Genomic DNA, 21,878 nt, shown 5'->3' on the forward strand with positions numbered 1-21,878 from the left:
AATATATTTTTCTGTAGGAGGACAAACATGACATAGACCAACATTTTCCAATTCTGTAAAAATGTGTAGGATGAATACTACCTTTTAACTCAGGGTGTTACTTCGAAACCATGAGACTAAAGGGAAATGAGCTCCTTCACTTGTATCCTCTCTCCAGTCTTTCCTGTTAGAGCCGAGCAGAGCTTGCGCCCCTTTTAAAGCGGCACAATTTACCGCTGCACTCCTAATTTTAAACAGATTAAACAAAAACGAAAAACAAAAACAACCAAATCACCATTGCGGTGTTGGGGAATGTCAATGTTCAAACTTTTCTTTAAAGTTCAGTTTTCATTGTTCATAAGCGGTGTCCTTATTTTCCCTATAGTCCATTCATTTTTCCCATTTGTCCATGAATTGGGTCTCCTGTATTCTTGTACGAAATGTGAATCTCTCCATTACAAATATTTCCTCCACAGTGCACACCCACTGCTCCACGTTGGGGAGATTTTGCTTGTGCCATAATACTTTTTTGGTAGCTATCACAAAGTTTTTAACCAAGTAATCCCGTCTGTAATATTTCTTCTGTTAGGTGGCCTAAATACGGCCATACTACCCTGAATACACATGATCTAGTCATAAGCACCTTTTAAGTGACAAAGTAGTTGGGTTTATTAAGTAATTTCAGATTTTTGTCAATATGTATTTTGCATGACACTTTGGGATATTATTTATATTATTTAGGGGCGGCAGTAGCTCAGGAGGTAGAGGGCTTGTCTTGGGATCAAGGGATCCCAGTTCGAATCCCGGCTCGCCCGTGTTACATGTCGAAGTGTCCTTGGGTAAGACACTGAACCCCTAATACCCACAATAAGCAGGTTAGCGCCTTAGATGGCTGCAAGGCCGCTATTGGGAAATGTGGAGCACATTGTAAAGCGCTTTGGGAAGTCATTGACTTGAAAAGCGCTATATAAAATGCAGATCATTTCATTTCATTTCATTTATGTATTGTTGCTCAGGCCTGAGGATGGCTGCTTTTAGTATCAAGAGAGAAAAGATGCTGCTGCTGTATTTTACCCATGCACTGATTTGTTTGACATTTTCACAGAAATCAAACTTAAACTGCATTAATGTGATTATATTTACTTTACCTTATCAAAAGGCTGCTGTTTTAATTTTTATAAATGCATATTTCGTTTTGATTGCTCTTTTTGTTGCCCAAATAAGGGTGATGCACGTTCCATTTTGTGTTTTTTTTACCGCTCTTTCTACATTATGGGTTGCTGACGGCGGGTTTCGAGGAATTAGGCTTCATCCTTTTACTTGGTGCACCGAATATTACGCAAAAAATATTTAGGTACTGTATTTTCATTTATTTTCTGATTATTATTTTTTCAAATACTGTATATAAGTAATTTGGCGTATGACAAACTTTAGAGAACACATGCATCTTTTTTTCACTCATTTATATTCAATAAAATAGAGATAACACTGAATTGTGTTTTACGTTTTTTTTTTTTAATATAGTTAGCCTTCTGATGTTCGATATTAAGCCACCAGGAGGCACAAGTGTCACCACTGCTCAGTAAACTGCAGCAGAAGAGTAATACATTATACAGTATGTTTTGTTTGTTTTATGCGTGAAGAATAACAAATGTGTGAATTCATTTTAGTACTTTTTTGAAAGTCTGGTAAATTGAAATGTCATAGTGAAATATATTTTCCTTCAATTAGAAACACGTCCGCATTAATTATTTATTGGAAACAAAACATTTACTTGAGGTATTCGAAATCAGCTAGACTGGCATTAAAGAAGATCTAGAAATATTTGTGTTATTTGCAGCCAAGAAATTTCCCCCCAAAACCCTGAAATATTATTACCCAATTCGCAGAATGTCCGTGTTTTCTACTTTTAAGATATTTTAAGTTATTTTTGGGTACAAAAAAAAATAAGCAAAATTTTTAGAAGAAGCTGGAAAATATTTTTGAATATTTAAAACGACCAAAATGATTTACCATGTGTTACACATAAGATAATTTCTTCTCCTACATTGTCTCTTTTCTATGTTTTGGTCAGTTGGAATTTGTAAGTGTTCCAACATAGGCTGCATTGTCTTTATATCATGCTTGTTTAGCTATGTAGTGTTGCTACATATTCTGCTAGGGCTTTACTTTCATGTTTTGTTCAGTTGCAAGCTCGTGTTCCCAAATTGTGTTGTTCTTTTTCTACTATCCTGAACTTCATTGCTTTCATGTGTTGGTTCAGTTAGGTTAGTCAGTGTTCAAGCATATTCTGCACTGTTTTCCTTTCATGTTTTTGTTAGTGTTCCAAAGTATCCGGAGTTTTCATCATTCTTTGTTCTCCCATTGAGAGTTAGTTAGTGATAAACGGTGCTAATTTTCATGTTTTCGTTCTGTTAGAGCTTGAGGGTGATGGAACATTAGTTCTTCTATTCATGTATAAGTATGTTTTGTGTTTGTTCAGTTAAGGGTTGGTACCACCGTATCCTGCATATCCTCCTTCGGTGTTTTGTCCAATTAGATATAGTTAGCGTTTCAACATTATGTTGCAGGGATGCGTAGCCAAGCCTATTTCAAAGTAGCTTTGATGTCCTTAAATACTGAAGATCCTTGTAAGCTCTGATGTTTTGTTTCTGTACAATATTTGACACAAATTTATTTTCTGAAAATAAATCCTTTCCTGACGGAACCTGCAAACGGCTTTGTCCACATGAAGCACAGAAACATATGAAAGTATAGCAGGTGGAGCACACACACACACACACACACACACACACACACACACACACACACACACACACACACACACACACACACACACACACACACACACACACCACGTGGCCTTGAATGGCTTGAACTTTAAGATATCTTCTCCTTTCCGCTTTCTTATCACCCCTCCCACAGCATTCCTGACATGCTTTGGGGAGACAAGTGGGGGGTGGGGTATGTTTTTTTTGATAGGGGCAGGGGGTCACAACATGCTCAGAATGGCACCAGCTGCAAAAGGATCAAAACAAACTCATTGTGATTCTTGGCGACGCATTTGAGGTCGTTGCGTAAATATTTACTTCTGTCTCTCTTCTTTTTGGACGGGGGGGAAACAAATTCATTCAGGCTCGGGATTTCAACTAACTGATCTCATGAGAATCCAAGTAAATCCTAAAAAGCTTCTGGCAAGCAAACGAGGTTTATGTCAGCCTGAAAATGCAACACTGTCACCTGCTGGTCAATATGGAATGTGCAAGCCCTGTCGTGTTGTATTGGAAGACATAAAAATGCCGGAATTAAATATATCCATTTAACAAGACATTATGGATACTTGCAATTCCTTAAGACTGATCTATCTTTATCTTTTAAGTTTTTTATTGCATTTTTATCTTGATAATCCTGGAATGCATTTCTAATCTTGTTGTTAATGTAAACTACACAAAATTGTAATTAAAGACTATTCTATTCTATTCTATTCTATTCTTTTCTATTCATTCATTCTCATTCATTCAACACACAGTTTATGTTTGATAAGGAATACAAGGCAGACATCAACATCAATATTGAAATATCCAACCAATTAGTCAATTAAATCAGATAGTCGGTTATTTTCCTTATTTTGAGAAACATTTTCCTCTTACATTATAAAAAATTTACTATAAGCCAGGTGAAGCAAATTCGTTTTGAGAACAACTTATGAGGTGAGTTCAAAAAGTGCTCCTAATGGCGCAGCTAGCTAAAGGCTAACTATAGCTTCACAGAATCTGCTGGAAGTGACCATTTACCATTTAAAATGAGAAAAACATCTATAATCTATTGGATAATTTATATTTAATTACTTTGTTCAATTAATTAATTATTATTCTTATTTTGATAAAATAAACACTATTTTGAAATAAACACTATTTTCTGCCAATGGGATTTATTTTTGCATATGCTCTTTAGGTTGGGTTGATCCCTTAATCACTAGGGTCGTGGGGGCACCATTTTCTGTGGTGTGTCTTGGGCAAGTACAGCCTGGTAGCGCCCATCCCTCTCCAGGCCATTGCAAAAAAAATCCCATTGGCATGTCAATTTTGCTCATTTTATGTAAGATTGCTGTCATTTTAAGATATTTAAATCACATTTTTCCAATAGTATAAGAAAGGGGGGCAGAGGCGCGTTTAACCTCTTTCTTTAATTTTCCCAAAAAATCAAGTGCAATTACAGCTCCACTTTATTAGGCGCTCTTGTTGGCAGTGTTTTGAGAGGATTTCTTCTTCCGACGGGGGCGTGACACAAAATAATTCAGAAGCACTGCCTTAGGCAGATGTTTTAATAGTTGACTGCGTCCATTTAAGTAGTTACAACCTTACATACTGTAAGTTGTTATTTTTAGAAATGCATTTCAAACTGCTAGCCCGTCGCACTAGTCAGTAACAAAATGGTAGCTTTTGTGAACCCCTTTTCAACCTACAAACCAAGTCAAGATCCCTCACACAAAAAAATGAAAAAACCCCAAATAAGTCAGTTTTCCTGTTCGGGCCACATAAGTCACATCCTTCCCGCTGCCCTCCAGCTGTGCGTCCATGATGTCCAGGTTAATAGTCGGGTCAACATAGCTTAGCGCTACATTAGCTCGCTAATCCTCATTCTTCACTCCAGCTAACCCAACCTCGTGTTTCTCCAGACCATCTGACACGGATAAATGCTGGATTAGAGCGCCCCCTCACAGATTTGGAAAATGGAGGATCAATCCTGCCATATGTGAATATTAATGAATACATTCCTACAAATATCTGACATATCAATAAATCAACACACAAATACATATATTTTATTGTGTATTTATTTTGCCTTGAATTATGTGGTGTATTTAATCATGTATTGTACATGACAAAAATAAATGACAAAATACAGGAGAAAATAATGAAATATTGCATATAAATATGAATAAATTGGTTTTATGTCATATAGGTATTAGCTGATTTTTTACATGTTAATTCATTTGGAGAGAAGACATTTGTAGGTGTCTATCTATACATTTTTTACTACAAATGGCATGATTGGTCCTCCCTATGAGAACACAAAACCATAAACATGCAAAAAAAAGCATTTTGGATGCAGGACCAAAAGAGTACTTACCGACGTGTAGCTGGTCTTGCCCACGTTGTGGTTCTGGTTGTTAATGAGGTTCTGGTTCTCCTGCTCTCGGCACTGCAGCCCCGCCAGGTGCCTCTCCAGGGCTGCCCAGTCCATGGTAGGCAAGGTCTCTTCTTCTATGCCCTCCTCTTCTCTGTAACCCCCCACAGTCCCAACAACTCCGTCGTGGCTTCCCCTCCCTTGACTGAAGTTTCGGTCCCTGGTCTTGCTTGTTACGGTGACTCTCCCTTTTGGGGTGCCAGGAGAAAGAGGCAAAATCACATTCCCGTTTTGTTTAAGTTCCTCAGGAATGGCGGTGGCAGTAGTGGTGGTGATGCGTCCGCCGGGCGCCAGGATAGGTGGAACATACTTCATATCCGTCAAGTTCTGGCTGTTCTTCCCGAAGCCCTCGCTGACCTCGTCCGGTCTTTGGAGAGCCCCGCCGCCCTCCTCCTGAGAAACACAGTCATCTCCGTACTCACTTTCCCACTCCTCCATCACCTTCTTCTTGTACTCTTGGTAGTCCTCATCCTCCTCGTAATCCTCGAGGGTGACCAGGTCCAGAGATGGGGAGGATTTGTAGTCGTCCAACGGGGGCAGGTCGGGAGACGGAGAGCAGGGAGTCACTTTGTTGGAATTGGACTCAGAGCTGGAGCGGCTGGACGCGTCGCTTCCTAGGTCCATGCCATCTTCCCGGTAATCCTGTAAAATAATTGGAACAACATCAAATAGAGCATAGTTGTACTCATTTTAGCTCAAAGGCCACATCTGTGTATCCATCTGAACAACTTTATACATTTGTGTAGGTGTGCATTTGTATGTGACTTATAGGCTGCGAAATGGCTGAACCAATTTTTGTAAAAATTGACACAGTTGTACTAAAGGCCTTTGCAAGTGTCTTTAGCTAGGATTTGAGTCAAGCAAATAAAACAAATACCAACAAAATCGATTAACGTCTGCTTTCGTGTACAAGCGGCTTTGGAGCTCCATTAGTAAATGAATGGCATAAAAAGTGTGTCTCAGGTGAAGGTCCTTTCAGAGGCTGACTACTAAATTAAAATGTTTTACGGACTACAATGTGCACCTACAAACTTCAAATTGGCCCAAAATTTGAAAGCGCTCCTTAATACCTGATGCGCCGTATATACTGCAAAATGCATTGGATAAGATTGAGCGTAAGATTGGACAGTGTATAATTGCTGACCAAAATCACAAAACATCGTATACTACTGGAATCAAACCTGGGTTGCTGCAGTGAGATCACAAGTACCTAAACTCTACTGATACGGACGACGTGCGTAACAGCATTCAATTAATCTCATTTTCACACTTTTTTTATCCACTGTAGCAGAAATGGATGTTAGAGAAAGGCAAAAAAACATACATTTCATCGTGAACGCTAAGTCCGATTAATCCTTTGATACACGAAATAGTGGTTTCCCTCGACCTGCTTTTTTGTGTTCTAACATCTTCTAAATAAGATAATTTTGATTGTTTTAGGTATATATTTCACTGTAAAAATAAGTAAATGTGTCTAAAGATAAAAATACCATATAATTAATTTATTATGATTGCACATTTACAATCTATTTAATATGTGATTATCAAAAATGAAAAAACAAACAAAAAATATATAATTGCTTTTTTTGAGTCTAAAGTTTCTTTTGATTCAATAAAAATAATCTAAAATATTTGATAATTACAGACAACTCCTAAAAAAAATAAAAATTTTCTGCTATTTGAGTAAGATATTTTGACAGTGTAACGATAGTTATTTTATGCTCTTACGTAACTCGTTTGATATTTTTAATGACCAGGTTCCAAATATAGAAGGAACATGTCAAAGGTTAAAAAGAAACCCCTATGATACGAAGATTAAAAGAGAAAATATCTGAAGTCAAAGAGAGGTTTATGGGCTTTCCCCCTAAAACTGCTGCCTTTGCCCTCTGACCCTGAATAAGGAAAAGAAAATTGATGAATAATGATTATTTTTTTTTTGAAGATATGCTAAATTGCAGTTTCTGTTTCCATTCATTTTCTGCAGCACTCATTACTGCCGTTGGTAAGCCCAATTTTATCTTGGCTGAAATTGGGTGAGAGGCGGCGTACTCCTTAGACTGGCTTGCAGCCAACTATATATCTTTTTTACACTGCCAATAGGGTACCATTTTGTTTTATTTTTGCAGGGTAGTTATTTTCTTAATTTCACCAGCAAGACAAGTTTAACCCTCATGTTGTGCTCATTTTAAGGACAATCTTTGTACTTTTTATACAGCTTTTTAAAAACCTGAACATAAACAACATGTTTTTATACTTTAAGGAGGATTTTAGGAAAAGTTATAACAATTAAAGTTGGGTAAAATATAATTTGGGGGATTTTTAAATGTTTTTTAATAACACAGCGGCGGGTCATTTTGACCCAAAGACAACACAAGGGTTAAATACCTCAGAACTAGAAAAAATACACCTAGGAAGTGCCCAGGAGCTGCATGGATGCCACTGATGCCCTTGCAATATTCATTGCAGGCTGGTAATCCTGGAAGGTGGATTACCTAATGTGCGGCCCATTCTCAAGGTTTCTTCATTTTCCTCATGCTGAGGTTTTTGAGTTTTTCCTGGCCGTCATGTAGGTTTCAGATCAGGGGATTTTGTAATTGTGGCCTGTGAAGCCCTTTGAGACTTTTTTGTGATTGAGTAAGAGCTATACAAATAAACATGACTTGATTTCATTAGTGTTTTTTCCATGAAAAGTCACATTTTGTTAATTGATCAAATAAGTTGCAAATACATAAAAAGGGTTGTCAATACATTGAGAAGGTAAGAATAATGATTATTATTAAAAAAATTGTTATCCTCCAACTTTGCTTTCCTGAATGAATGGAAATTTCTAAGAGTCCCCAAAAATTATTTTTAATGAATAAATAATAATAATACATGATACTGTATAATGAGCAAACCTTCATGCCAAAAAGACATTTGCAGTCCTGGGAGAGAAAAAATAGAAAAAATAATGAGCACTTGGTAGCCTGAGCTCCTGCATCCTCATACCTCCCACTTCCTGTCCAGCAGGAACTTCCTGTCTGCTCAAAATATTCTAGTTTTGCCTCTTTCCTTCCACTGCCAGTGAAAAACATTCCCCCAAAACCGAACAGTATATTAACCAGCCACAACTGACTCGGTCGAGCTCCGTACAGCATCGGTATCGCCGCACGTTCCGAAAGACGCTGACATGGCCCGGCAACCGCCGACCTTGACACTTAGTCCTCTTTCTGCAATCAGAACCTGAATGATTAGTTTCCAGGTAATGAAAATGTCCTCACTGTTTACAACCCTTCACACATCTCCTGACCCCCCATCGCGTCCGACAGAGCAAATTTTCATGCAGTGTGGCCCAAAATTTATGACCGCCCCTAATAATAGTCGTCACAGAAAAACAAAATGATGCATGAAGATGGACTCTTGCCGCTTATAACGGTTTCCTGACTGTCGAGCTGGGAAAGTAATAGAAAAAAATAATATTAGTCATCATTTCCAGAACGGTTAAATCAAAACTTTATGGGTAGGAAAGAGAATTTACAAGACCTAGTTTGTTCGTCATTTAACTAATCCCTCAATATGGTTTGTTTAAGGATTATTGTATAAGTACTTGCTTTTCTATCCATCTACCTATAATTATAAATTAATGGACAGTCAGTGCTGTCACGCTAAATGACCTATTTACGGCACATGGTATTCCCAAGCGGTCTCCCATCCAAGTATTGGCCAAGCTGGAACCTGCTTAGATTTCCGAGATCAGGCATTCTCAGAGTGGTAAGGCCGTAAACAGTTTAGTCTTTCTATCCATTCTATCCATTCTATCCGTCCATCCATTCATCTGCATGTAATTTTTAAAAAAGGGTAAACGTAAAAAAAAAGATTATTGCAAGAAAAGGTTTTTTTCGTAAGTTTTAAAAAATAATTTCATCGTTGCTATTTAATATACATTGGGCCAGAAATGGCCAGTGGGCTATAGATTGGATACAACCAGAACCATGATAGGATAGGATCTGCTTTAAGGGTTCAACAAGTGTTTTTCAGACCGCACAAAATCGTTTTGTCCACACTGTAGGCCTTTTTATGAAACTATCGGTACTCACAATGGTAGCAAATACCAGAATTTGGGGAATTTTTTCCTAATCCCCACATGCAACAACAAAAGACTGACGCAGAGTGTTTGAAAGGAGTTAGTCAGAGCTGGTGTAAGTGGCTAACATTGGAGGCTAGCAATGTTCATTTGCACGAACAGCTGCAGAATGTGAGTGACACTAAAGGACAAAGCAGAAACATTTAACAGTAATTATAGTGGCTAGCAGCGAACCATAACCTGCAGCCAAGTGGCTAAACTGAGGGGCTAGAGAAGGATAGCGAGGGAAAAAAGTTGGAGATGCCTGGATCATCGAAAGTGCCAAAGTTCACTTGCATGCAAAGCTGCAGAAAGTGAGTGACAGTGAAAGACAAAATGAGCAGCTAACAATCACAATAGCGGCGAGCCCAAAGACGGTAGCAAGTGGCTAACATGAATGGTTTGAGACGGAAACAATAAAAGAAAAAATGCCTGAATTGCAGGACTTAGAAACATTTTCTTGCATGACCACCTGTGGAAGGCGAGTGACACTGAAAGACGAAGCAAGCTTTATTTACACAGAGCTGCTGCCAATAACTATAGCGTCAATGGTCTGCATTTATATGGTGCTTTTCAAGTCACTGAAGACCTCCCAAAGCGCTCTACAATGTGCTTCACACTTTTCCCTTCTACACACTAACCAACCAATAGCAGCGTCAGCCATGCAAGGCAACTACCTGCTATTGGGGGCATTAGGGATTCAGTGTCTTGCCCGATGACACTTCAACATATAACATGAAGGAGCTGGGAATCGAACCTGAGACCTTTTGATCCCAAGACGAGCGCTCTACCACCTGAACTAATGCCGCCCTGCGTCGAATCATAGCCTGTAGCCAACGGGCTAATAGGTGGCCAGAGAAGAAAACAATAGACAAAAGTTTGACGTTCTCTTGCATGATCAACTGTGAAAGGTGAGTGACACTTGATAACGCAGCAGGAGCAGCTAAAAATAACAATAACGGCTCGCAGCAAACCTTAGCCAGGCAAACATGAGTGGCTATAGAAGAAAACAGTAACAATAAGTGAAATATCATCATCACAGGGCAAGAATGTGCACGATAAGTGGCCATTCAGTGCTAGAAGCACCACCCAGACAAGAAACCTTTGCAAAATAGTGTTTCAGGGCTCAGTAATAGTAAGATGGCAATCAAACAAGTCAGCTTCTTCAATGATATCACATTTTAAAGCTCCAAGTAAAAAAAAAAAAAATCATGTTTATGAGATAGAACGTGTCTTTTTTCTTATAATTGGAATCAAGTGGGTTTTTTATGAATTTTGTAATGACGTATTTTCACGCCACTGAGGTTGCTATGTAATACATACACTGGGACTTAAAAGCATAAAATAGCTTAACAATTTCTCTATGGGGTGCACTTTTTATAGCTGTGCCCCCTTGTGGAGAACATAGAATAGCAATGTGACAGCATGCCCCTCTGCCTCAGTCTTCTCGTTAAAGCAGGCCTAAAGTGCAATAAACGACACCCCAAACACACACAAACGCACCTCGCGAAACCACTCACTGCACATGGGTGGATCCCTGATAAATATGACTTAGTGTTTTACACGGCACTCTTGCACCCCCCCCCCCACACACGTTTGACACTTTTACAACCAACCTGCCACGCTTTAACGATATTACACTTATACAAAATATTTTTGAACTGTAAACCAAGGCTCCCTATATTTTTCCTGTGAGGGCCACATGACCTTTTACCTCTCTGAATTGGGGGCCAAGTTTAGTTTGTAACAGAAAAAGCATAATGATTACCTAAATAAAACAAAGTGCATTGTTTTCGAAAATGCCACAATCAAATAAGCTTACTGGATTCTTCACAGAATACAAGTCAGAACATAAAGAGTAACACTATTAAAGAAATGAATAATAACCAAATAGAAAACAATCCATGGAATTTTAACTTTCGGTCTTAACAGGTTTAAGTGCAGCATAATTATCAGAGCACTGGATGAGCCAGTGGTATACACTAAGGTTCAAAAGTTGGGGGTCACTCAGAGAATTTTGTGTTTTCCCTTTAAAAGAATCACACTTTCATTTATAAAATGAGCAATACAATGTCTGTTTTCTCTTGCCTATATCAATTTCTTCCCATTGTGGGCCAGTCTAAAATATGGCCTTTTCTTTGCCACTCATACACTCAGCATTTCCTTTTCACAATAGATGTTAACACTAGTGTTTTGAGTGTACTTTTTGACCAAGCCACTTGTTGATGACCTGTAAGGATTATATTTCTCAAACTAGAGACTCCAATGTACTTGTCATCTTGTTTATTTGCGCCTCCCACTTCTCTCTATACCAGGGGTGTCAAACTCATTTTAACCAGAACCTCATTTACAACCAGAACATTCTGTCGGGGGCCAGACTAGTAGATTAAAGAGAAAGAAAAAGGGTGATAAAGAAATAAAAGAAAGAGGGAGGGAAAAGGAGAGAGGGCGGGACAAAGAAAGAAAAAGAGTGAGAGGGAGAGAGCGTGAGAAACAAAAGATAAAAAGTCGTGAGAGAGGGGGAAAAGAAAGGGAGAGGAAGAAAGAAATCCAAAGAGAAATAGAAAGACAGAAGGAGATAAAAGAGAAAAGAAAGTGCAAAAGGTATGAAGAGAGAAAAAGAAAATCGAGAAAAGGAAAAAAGGAAGTTAGAGCAAAAGAGGTTTAAAGACACAGAGAAAGAAAGAGACAGAGACAGAGTGGGAGAAAAGGGGTGGAGAAGAGAAACAGAGAGAGAGAGAGAGAGAGAGAGCGAGAGAGAGAGAGAGAGAGAGACAGAGAGAGAGAGAGAGAGAGAGTGAGAGAGAGAGAGAGAGAGAGAGAGAGAGAGAGAGAGAGACAGAGAGAAATAAATACAAGTACAGTGTCTTTTTGAGAGGCACCTGGCTTTGGCAACATCAAGTTGACATATTTCAACCTGCAGCTTGTTTTTGTCTTGCGCTTCTCTGAGTGTTGTCTCGCGGGTCGGATTCAATCCCTCACCGGGCTTGATCTGGCCCGCGGGCCGCCTGTTTGACACCTGTGCTCTATACTGTGGTTACCGCCTGTTTGTGTTGCTTTGTGAAAGGGAGTAGTACACAGCACTGCAGGAGATCTGCAGTTTCTTGGCAATTTCTCAAAGTGGAATAGGCTTCATTTATTAGAACAAGAATAGACTGTTGAAATGTTTCTGAAGGTTGAATCGCACCCACAAATTTAATGCTCCAGATACTCGACTAGCTCAAAAGAAGGTCAGTTTTATAGCTAAACTGTTCTCATCTGAGCTAACATTATAGCACAAGGGGTTTCTAATTACCTGTTGGTCTTGAAACACAATTAGCAAACACACTGGAGTGCCGGTTGCTGGAAATGTGCCTCTAAATACTGCAATAAAAAAATGTTACAATGACAATACATTTGTCTCTTACAATGCTTAGAATAGTAGTCTCTTCTATTGTTTAATTCCAGAATTCTAAGCACTGTAAGTACAGGTAAAAACTGGCCTAAAAAATTCAGCCCAACACGACCCGAGTCGCAGGTATATAAACCCGAACCCGCCCAAACTTGACAGATTAACTTTATTTGATACGTGAGCGCGTGGAGGCGTGTCAGAAAAAAAATGAGAAGCTATGCTGTAAACTAACAAACAACCTGGTGTGCGGTTTAAAATATAACTATACCTGAAGCAGCCCTTACACAAGTCATGTCCAAAGTCCGGCCCGGGGGCCAGGTATGGCCAGTGATCAATTTTCTAACGGCCCGCGGTCTCTGTGATAAAAATTCATATGTGGCCCGCCGGTAATGTTAACCGCAGTATAGAACTGATTTGTACAACAAAAAGATCCCAGTCGCACCAGATAATGGCAGTAGCCATTCGGCCACCTTGGCTTTCAATGAGAATGTTATCCCACCCTATTTTCAACATGGAAAAGTTGACTGTGAGGGCTGCCACTTCCTGGACAAGTGGAAATTGGAGTATTTTTGTCACCCAAATCCGAAACAACTACAAGTGCCTATTTTGCCAAGAGACTGCGGCTGTTTCCAGAGAACATAATATGAAGAGGCACTGCCAGACCAAACAACTATAAAACGCAAATAGGATACGAACGCTGTAAAAACGTGAAGCAACTGGAAGCTGTTTTAATGGCACAGCAGCGCTTTTTCACGAAACGCTGCGAGTCAAATGAAAATACTGCAAGGCGAGCTAAGAGGTGGCGACACCGATCGCAAACACACCTTTTGCAGAGGGTGAGTTATTTAAAGATGATTAATTATTATGGAATGGCAGGCTGAATAGTCGACGTTCACACATTTTCAGCATACAAAATCTGGTCCGTTTTGTGAAAAGTTTGCACACCCCTGCCTTACACGCACCACGCAGGTCACCATCTTGATCTCTTGTCTAAAGAAAACAATGCCATAAACAAAATCCCTTGCCGGGTGGGGGGTCCTCTAATAAGGTTGTGGGGTTGTGTGGTGTGCTCTTAAAAAGTCAGGAGCTCGCTTTGCATTGCTACCAAAGCAACAGAAAAACATCTTAATCCGATTTGTACAGCCTCCAAACAGAGCGGGTTTAGAAATATTTATAGAAAAAAGTGCACGAGCCAATCACAGCGCACAATTGCTATTCGAATGCAATATTGCAATCAGTTTAAGTGCCTGTTTATGAGAAAGAATGAGACAGAGAGGGAGGGGGGCACAAGACGGCATAAAGCTGATCCGTTGCGGGATTAACCCCGCACACGCGCACAAGCAGCCTGGGTTTTTGGGTTTGTTTGGTCGCCTAAACTGGGTGCATTGACAGCTGTGCAAACCCCCCCCCCAATTTAGAACAGGAGGGGAGTCTTTTTTTGCCAGGGAGGGGATCACTGACGTATCCACCTTATACGGCACAAGCGTGACATCACCTCCTTGCTTCTTAAAGATTGGAAAAAGCAAAATAAAAATTATAACAGAAAGTGCAGACTCATTCATGGTGATGTCATGTTTAAAAATACCCCAAAACTCCACCTAACAGTATCCACGCGCGCGCATGCCCAGAAACGCCCATACCAGTTTCCCTTGCACGCATGCGTGCACACCAGCAAAGGTTGCACGTTTATTTTTCATTTATACTCACTGTCATCATCTTGCAAGCTTTCACGCCCCACGCAGCGCCTCTCAAGACATCGTCAAAGTGTCCAAATCTCTGCTGCGTGTTTCCCCACGCGTGTTTAGCAGCGGCATCTGAAGACCAAACCCTAAAGGCTGGATTTGCCGGTTCGGCCGCCGGAAGGACAGACAGCCAGGCGAGGAAGAGGACATCTGGTTCCCGGCATTGCGCGTGGCAGAGAGAGACGTGCCACGGAATGAATGTATATAAATAAGGAGGATGTTATTTAGAAAATTCCCCAAAAAGAGGGGCTCCTCCTTTGACGCGCACCGCGCGTCGTGGTGGCGCGGGAGACAATCTTGGAGCGAGCACACTCCCCCTCCCCTCCAAAGGTCCTTAAAAATAAAGTTTGAGGACAAACGAGCACCCTCCTAATTATGAAATAAATCCTCTTCTTGGAAAGCGGTGCGCGCGCTTGGACTCTTGCGAGAAAGTGACGACACAAGACAGCCACTGACCTTGCCTATGGTCGAGCGAGGGAGGGAGAGAAAGGGAGTGATGGGGGAGTAAAGGGAGGGCAGCAAGGGAGAAGGAGGGGTAAGGAAAAAGAGAAACTATTTGGGTGAATTATTTAGAGCAGGGGTGTCAAAATCATTTAAGTGCATGGTAACAGAACTCTCAAGGGGTTGAACTAGTAGGTTAGAGAGAGAGAGAGAGAGAGAGAGAGAGAAAGAGAGAGAGAGAGAAACCAAGGGAAAAAGAAACCAAAAGAGAAAGTGGGAGAAAGAGCAAAATAAATATTTTTTTTCCAAGCATTTTTGAAGGGGCTTCGCTACTTTGCAGATTTTCACTTTTCGCAGGTGGGTTTGGTCCCCATTAACTGCGATAACTGAGGGATTACTGTATGTATGCAGAGAGAGAAGTGAACCAAAGTAAGAGGTAAAGAAAGAAAGTAAGAAAGAGAGATAGAAATGGAGAAAGAGAGACAAAAGAAAGAGAGAGGAGGTAAATAAAGTAAGAGATAAAAATGAGAGGGGATGGAACGAGAGAGAGAGAGAGAGAGAGAGAGAGAGAGAGAGAGAGAGAGAGAGAGAGAGAGAGAGAGGAAGCGAAGAAAGATAAAAATAGAGAAAGAAGGGACAAAGAGAGAAGGAGGGTGAAGAAAGGGAAACTATTTGGGTGAATTATTAAAAACTTGTGCTTGTTTCTAAATACAGTATAGAGCCACAGGCATTCTTGGTTTTGTGGCATGCGTTTCGAGGCAAAGTGCACGCATGCAAAAGAATGACAAAACAAATAAAAATAAACTTTTATCCTGAAAGGGGTGGACATCAGTTTAAAATCACGGCTAATTGGAGGGGAGCAAAAGACCATGTACCAACTGTTGTATAAATAAACATAATTTTATATAGCATCCCTATTGGCATAATTCTTTTCTATTTCTTTCTAGTGTTAAAGGGACAGTACATATCATTTAATTCCATAAATCATGATTTAAAAAAAACAGGATTGTGCCATCATTGGAAGACTACAAACCAAGATAAAATTGAAAGGAAACAAATAGATAATTAAAAATTTCAATTAGTTTAGCGAAGCTCCTACGACTACAAAAGGGAGTAGCAAACACATAATAAGCATGGAAACCAAGCCTGAGATAAAAACAAAATTGAAGAAGGTATACAAATTGCTACGCAACCTAAATAAAAATTATTAGAAATGAATATTAAATCAACTATTAAAAGTTTTCAGAGGGCGTGACAATCCTCGCAAGTTCCTGTTCTAAAATCAGATGTCAGTTCCATCCGTTATCTTCTGCTCCTTTGCATCCACCCACAACTCCACTGTACCAGCTCAAGTCGCAAAAAATGTACTAGTTAATTAAATCATATTATTTCTTTGCATGTATATTTGTTTATAATGTTACCTAAGTCAGAAACCTGCACTCAGGCTTGGTTTGCCCTCTTTCTTTCTCTCTATCGCTTACACTTACCTTATCCAGTCACTCTAATTTCCACCCCATATCTGGTGTAGCTTGTCCTGATTACCCTCCAATCACACATATCCGTCTTCCCTATTTTAACACTCAACTTCCTTGGTTCGGTGCTAGTTCGTTGCCTCTTTTGTCACGTCCTAGGCCACAGGAGTCAAACAGGATCTAATGCGACCCGCATGATAACGCTCAGGGAAGCGCAAGAGAAAAATGAGCTGCAGGTTGAAATATGTCCACTTGATGTTGCCAAAGCCAGGTGCGTCTCACAAACGCTGTACTTTTATTTCTCTCTCTCTCTCTCTCTAGCTCTCCCTCTCTCTCTCTCTCTCTCTGTCTTTCTCTCTCTCTCTCTCTCTCTCTCTCTCACTTGCTTTTTGCTTTGTCTTTCTCTTTTGCGCTTTTCTCTCTCTCTTGCTCTTGCTTTATGATCTCTCTCTCTTTCTCTCTCTCTCTCGCTCTGGCTTTTTGCTCTCTCTCTCTCTCTTGCTTTTTACTCTCTCTCTTGCTTTTCTCTCTCTCTCTCTCTCTGTCATGCTCTTTCTCTCTCTCTTTCACACTTTTTGCTCTATTTCTCTTGCTTTCCCCTCTCGCTCTCCGCGCTCTCTCTCTTGCTCTCGCTTGCTTTTTGTTTTCTCTCTCTCTCGCTTTCTCCTCTCGCTCTCCACTTTCTCTCTCTTGCTCTCTCTTGCTCTCGCTTGCTTTTCACTTTCTCTCTCTCTCTTTTCTCTCTCTCTTGCTCTCGCTTTATGCTCTCTCTCTCACTATGGCTTTTCGCTCTCTCGCTCTGGCTTGTCTTTCTTTCTTGTTTTTCACTCTTCTCTTTCTTACCTTTCTCTCTCTTTCTCTCTCTCTCTTGCTTTTTTGTCTTTCTCTCTCTCTCTCTCTCTCTCTCTCTCTCTCTCTCTCTCTCTCTGTGTCACACATTTTATTTCTCTTTCTCTCTCTCTCTCTCTCTCTTTCTCTCTCTCTCTCTCTCTCTCTTGCTTTCCCCTTCTCTCTTTCTTTCTAATCTTCTAGTCCGGCCCCCGAGAGAATGTTTGTTCTATCGTGTGGCCCCCGAGTTATAATTAGTTTGTCACCCCTGTCATAGGCCTTGTCGTCACCAACTTTTCCTATCCAGTGTAAAAACCTTTTGCCTGGCGTTCACGAGTACACATTGCTGAATTCTTGAACTGCTTAATCGCCGACCCCTTGCCTGCCTTGTGGACAACAATCGCTGCTGCTGGTGTTCTGGATACTGTTGCCTCGATACATGACTCCCCGTGTGCCAAACCCTGCCTGAAATAAAGACCACTGTACTAATCTGTGCTTCTGCATCGTGCTTCCACTTAATATGTAGGAACAGTTTCAATGTGTTACCCACCATAGTTTTTTACCCCCTCCTCCCCGCCATACGACAATTTCACCTTACAATCGCAACCACAGAATCGATTGATGTAGTATCCAGTGTTATGTGACTTTACCCAACTCACCTAGCTGATTCATTTGGTCGACCAACAAATTTTCTCAAAGTTGTCATTGCAACACCGTGCAACTCTTAGGGCCCATCAGGTGGGCCTTACCCTAAACATTTCACCACGCTCGCCTCTCCGTGAACCTCGGCGTTTATGATGATTAAAGAATCAGATCAGCATCCCCCGGGTGCCGCCTCGCCGGGAATCTCAGGACGAGTCACTCCGCTACTTATTTTGTGTTTGTTCAAGGCCCGAGAGCAGTTTTCGGATACGGCGCCCTGAATGTAGAATAGCACCGGAGTTCATCCGTGTAATAACGGATCTCTACTTCAAAGACCACCAACCGGGGTTCTGCGAGCGTTTGCAAAGTCGAGACAGCGGGGGTTCGAGCTCGAGCCGTCCACTGCCCTGATTCCCCAAACAGTTGGTAAGAGCCGAGAAATAATGATGGGAATTATGGATTTTTTTCTGAGAACTGGCTCTTTTGGCTCGACTCAGTTAATAGAGCCATAAAACGGCTCTTCATATTTGTTTTTTATTGCTTTCATTCAAATATTAATTAGCAGTTTGCACAAAGTGATTTGTAAGGAGAAAAATAAACAAAAGAAGAAAAAAAAAGGATCAAAAGAAGCAAAATAAAAGAAAAAAAGAAAAGAAGAGAAGAAAAATCAATAAAAAGCAAGAACATTTTTTAAAAAGCTAAGTAAAAAAACTAAGAAGGCAAAATGTGAAAGAAAAAAGGAAAACAGAAAAAAAGAGGAAATAAGAAAAAAAAGTAAAAAGTTAAGAAACAAATGAAACAAATGAAGAAAAGAAAATAGAAGAGATAAAAACAGAGAAAAAATGCAAAAATAGAAGTAAGAAACTCGGAAAAAAATAAAACAAACAAGAAAAAAGTCAAACAAAAAGCGAAAAAGGAAAAAAAGCAAAAAATAAGTAAATAGCTGGGAAACAAGAAACAAAAGGAAAAAAGCTTGAAAAACAGAGAAAAAAGAGGGGAAAAAGACAAAAACAGAAATAAGACACTAAAGAATAAAAGAAAAAGGAAATTGGTCTTGATTGGTAGGGGGCCGACTCCAATCGTACACTTCCAAGAGTCGGCTCACAGAGCCATTTTGTTCGCGAACAACACATCACTGCAGACGAAAGTGAAGAGTGGTAAAGTCGTCTGAGGGCACTTTTCTGTTCTCATCTTGACAGAAAGCGAGCAACCAGAGTTGAGAAGCTCTCCAGACAATTCAACGGCCCTTATGTGTCAAAATATTGTCCGCTCCTACACACATTTTGTACATTCTCAAGATGGCTCCTTTCTCTTTTTTTGCTTAGTCTATTGGGGTTCTCAAAGTACATAACAGATACTTGAAAGTTTGTGTTGAGGATGATTCTGGAAATATTTTATAACGTAGACTTTTAAAGTTTTGGCTTGTTCGATGAATTTATCGTATAAGTCTCCCATGATACAGAACAAGAAAACAAAGCTATATTTCGGTAAAAAAGAAGAGAAAGCTAACAATTCCACACAGGATAAGAAATCGCTAATTTTGGCATAGGAGAAAACAAGAGTACCTTTCAGCAATGAGGAAGACAAAACTATCTTTTTAGCCCGAAAGAAAATAAATGTAACAATTCATTTTGATAAAAAGGGTGCTAATTTCCGTACAAAAGAAGACAGCGCTATTTTTCAGTAAACAAAAAATAGAATAGAATAGAATAGAATACAGTAAGACTATGCTAATTTTCATGTATAAGAAGACAGCGATGGGTTAGTATTTGGCAGAAAAGAAGAAAAAAGAAAAAACTATTTTTTGTGTAGAAGAAGATGCTACATTTTGGCAGAAAGGAAGACAAAGCTTCTTTACATCATTAGAAGAAGACAAAGCTAGCATACAGTGTAGAAGAAGACAGCAGAACTTTTTGCGTACAATACACCACCTTGAGTTTTTGGTGACGAAGAAGGCATAGCTAATTTCCGGTTTCATAGAAGAGAGAGGTAGCGTTACTTGTAGAAGCATTAGTTTTCGTCAAGGAAGAAGACAAAGCTAATTTACAGGTTAGAAGGAGATAAATATATATATTTTTTTTGTGTAGCAGAAAATGTTGTTAGTGTTTGGCAAGAGATGGGCAAAGCCAATTTACAGCTTTGGGGAAAATAAAGCTAGCGTTTGCATAGAAGAAGACATCAAGGGATTTTGTGGACCAGACAGCGATGGTAGTTTTTGGCAAAGGAGAAAACAAGAATAATTTCCAGCTTTCGGAAAGACAAAGGTACCGTTCCGCATGGAAGAAGACAGCCCTAGTGTCCGCGTTGAACAAGACAATGCTAGTTTTCGGCAAAGAAGAGTTACTTTTCAACAAAAGACAAAGATAGACTGAAAAACAGCACAATGTTCCACATGAAGCAAGACAAAACTAGTTTATGACCCCCAAAAAAGACAAGGCAAATTAATGAGGGAATATATAATGAAGCTAGCGTTCAGTGCAGAATAAAACAGCCTAGACGAGGCTAATTTTGTCTGCAAAAAAAAGACAAACCTAGGGTTTTGCATTGAATAATATTGTGCTAGTTTGGGCATTGACAAAGACAAGACAAATAAATGGTGTGTAGGGGGTGTTGGGGTGTGTCGGGTTTATGTGAAAAGTTACGTTCCATGTAGAATAAGAAACGCTGTTTTTTCAGCAAAGACAAGGCTAATTTGTGCAGTAAACACGTTTTTATGTAGAAGACACTAGATTTTAGTGAAGAAGATGACAAGGCATAATCATTGAGGCAAAAGATGATGAAGCTAGCATAGAAGACATCAAATTTCTTTCTGAAGCTGTCGTAGTTTTCATCGTAGAATAAAATTACCCCAGTATTGAACAAAAGAGATGAGGCTAGTTTCTGGCATAAAAGAAAACAACGCTAACGTTCTGCGTAGAATAACACACAAAACCAGGATTATAGGATCTTTTATGTACTTAAGTTTGTCGAAACGGCTGCATAGTGTTTGTCATCAGATCAGCCCCCAAGGAGCGGCATTTGTCAAAGCGGCACTCAAATGGATTTTGACTTCTTTCCTACAGTAAAAAACAAGTATCTGCCATCTACGGCATGTATCGGAAAGCTTCTAACAGATGGAAAGCGGCAGTCCATCCACCGCGGCTATCTTCAGGCTGCAATCATTGAAGGCCCATTACTGACAGACAGATAAGAGCAGAGCAATGAACACCGCTTAGATAACGCCAAAAATCCAGAGGAACATCTTCTGCTCCCGAACGTTTCGCGAGCTCTCTACTGACAGACACTGAGGAATCAAAACTGTCAGGAACTCACCAACTCTTACTTGAGCGACAACAAAATTGACCTTGGAGGTTTTTCTCTCTATCCAGTTCACTCTTTGGTAGCAACGTACACTCAAAAGAAAAGCTAACGACCAAATAGCAGCGAACAAAGTGAGACTAATTTGAGTTTGGTCCAATGCCGGGCTAAAAACACCTTCCTGAAAAATGACCTGAGCTGACCCAATAGACAAAAAAAAGGTGAGTTAGTTATGTAACTAGCTAAATAGGTAGGTAACAATCTATTTGCCATTACCAAAACAAGAAAAAGCTCTTTTCCAGCTTTGAAAGACAAAAGTAGTTTTTGTGTAGCAGAAGAGAATCTTAGTTTTTAACGAAGAAGGAGACAAAGCTAATGTCTAGTTTAGAAAAAAAAGGTTATGTTCCAGTTTTGAAGAACTCAAAGTAAGCCTTTAACGTAGAAGACATCGTTCCTCCATCCGTCATGTGAACTCATCATAGTTTCGTTAGACACTCGGCTCACAATACATTTCTTAAAAAATAAGCTGACCGGCCCCAATTGACAATTAGATGTTGAGTTCGATAGATAGATAGCAAAAAAGATACCTAGCTAACTAATTTGCATGGCTAACGGAAGCAAGTAATGTGTGACAAATTCCAGTTTGGTTCAACGCTAGGCTCACAAAACGTTTACTGAAAATAACCTGTCCAGGCCCAATAGACAAACAGACGGAAAGTTTGCAATATAACTGGCCAAATAAGTAGCTTATTTGCATAGCTTTTGGCTGTGAATAAAGTGAGACTTGTTTCCGT

At 39.8% G+C, this 21,878-nt stretch overlaps 1 protein-coding gene across 2 annotated transcripts in view; it reads right to left on the reverse strand.

The window, feature by feature from the left end:
- schip1 (schwannomin interacting protein 1) overlaps positions 1-21,878 on the reverse strand; it is a 347,507-nt gene that overhangs the window by 54,879 nt on the left and 270,750 nt on the right. For both annotated transcript variants that reach the window (XM_088345449.1, XM_088345448.1), the window contains one exon: positions 5,113-5,811. In XM_088345449.1, the coding sequence (XP_088201575.1) occupies positions 5,113-5,811 (699 nt within the window). The remainder of the gene's footprint in view (positions 1-5,112; positions 5,812-21,878) is intronic.

The sequence above is a fragment of the Urocampus carinirostris genome, chromosome 10 (genome assembly GCF_059441175.1).
Source record: "Urocampus carinirostris isolate Australia breed hairy pipefish chromosome 10, RoL_Ucar_1.0, whole genome shotgun sequence".
Taxonomy (NCBI): domain Eukaryota; kingdom Metazoa; phylum Chordata; class Actinopteri; order Syngnathiformes; family Syngnathidae; genus Urocampus; species Urocampus carinirostris.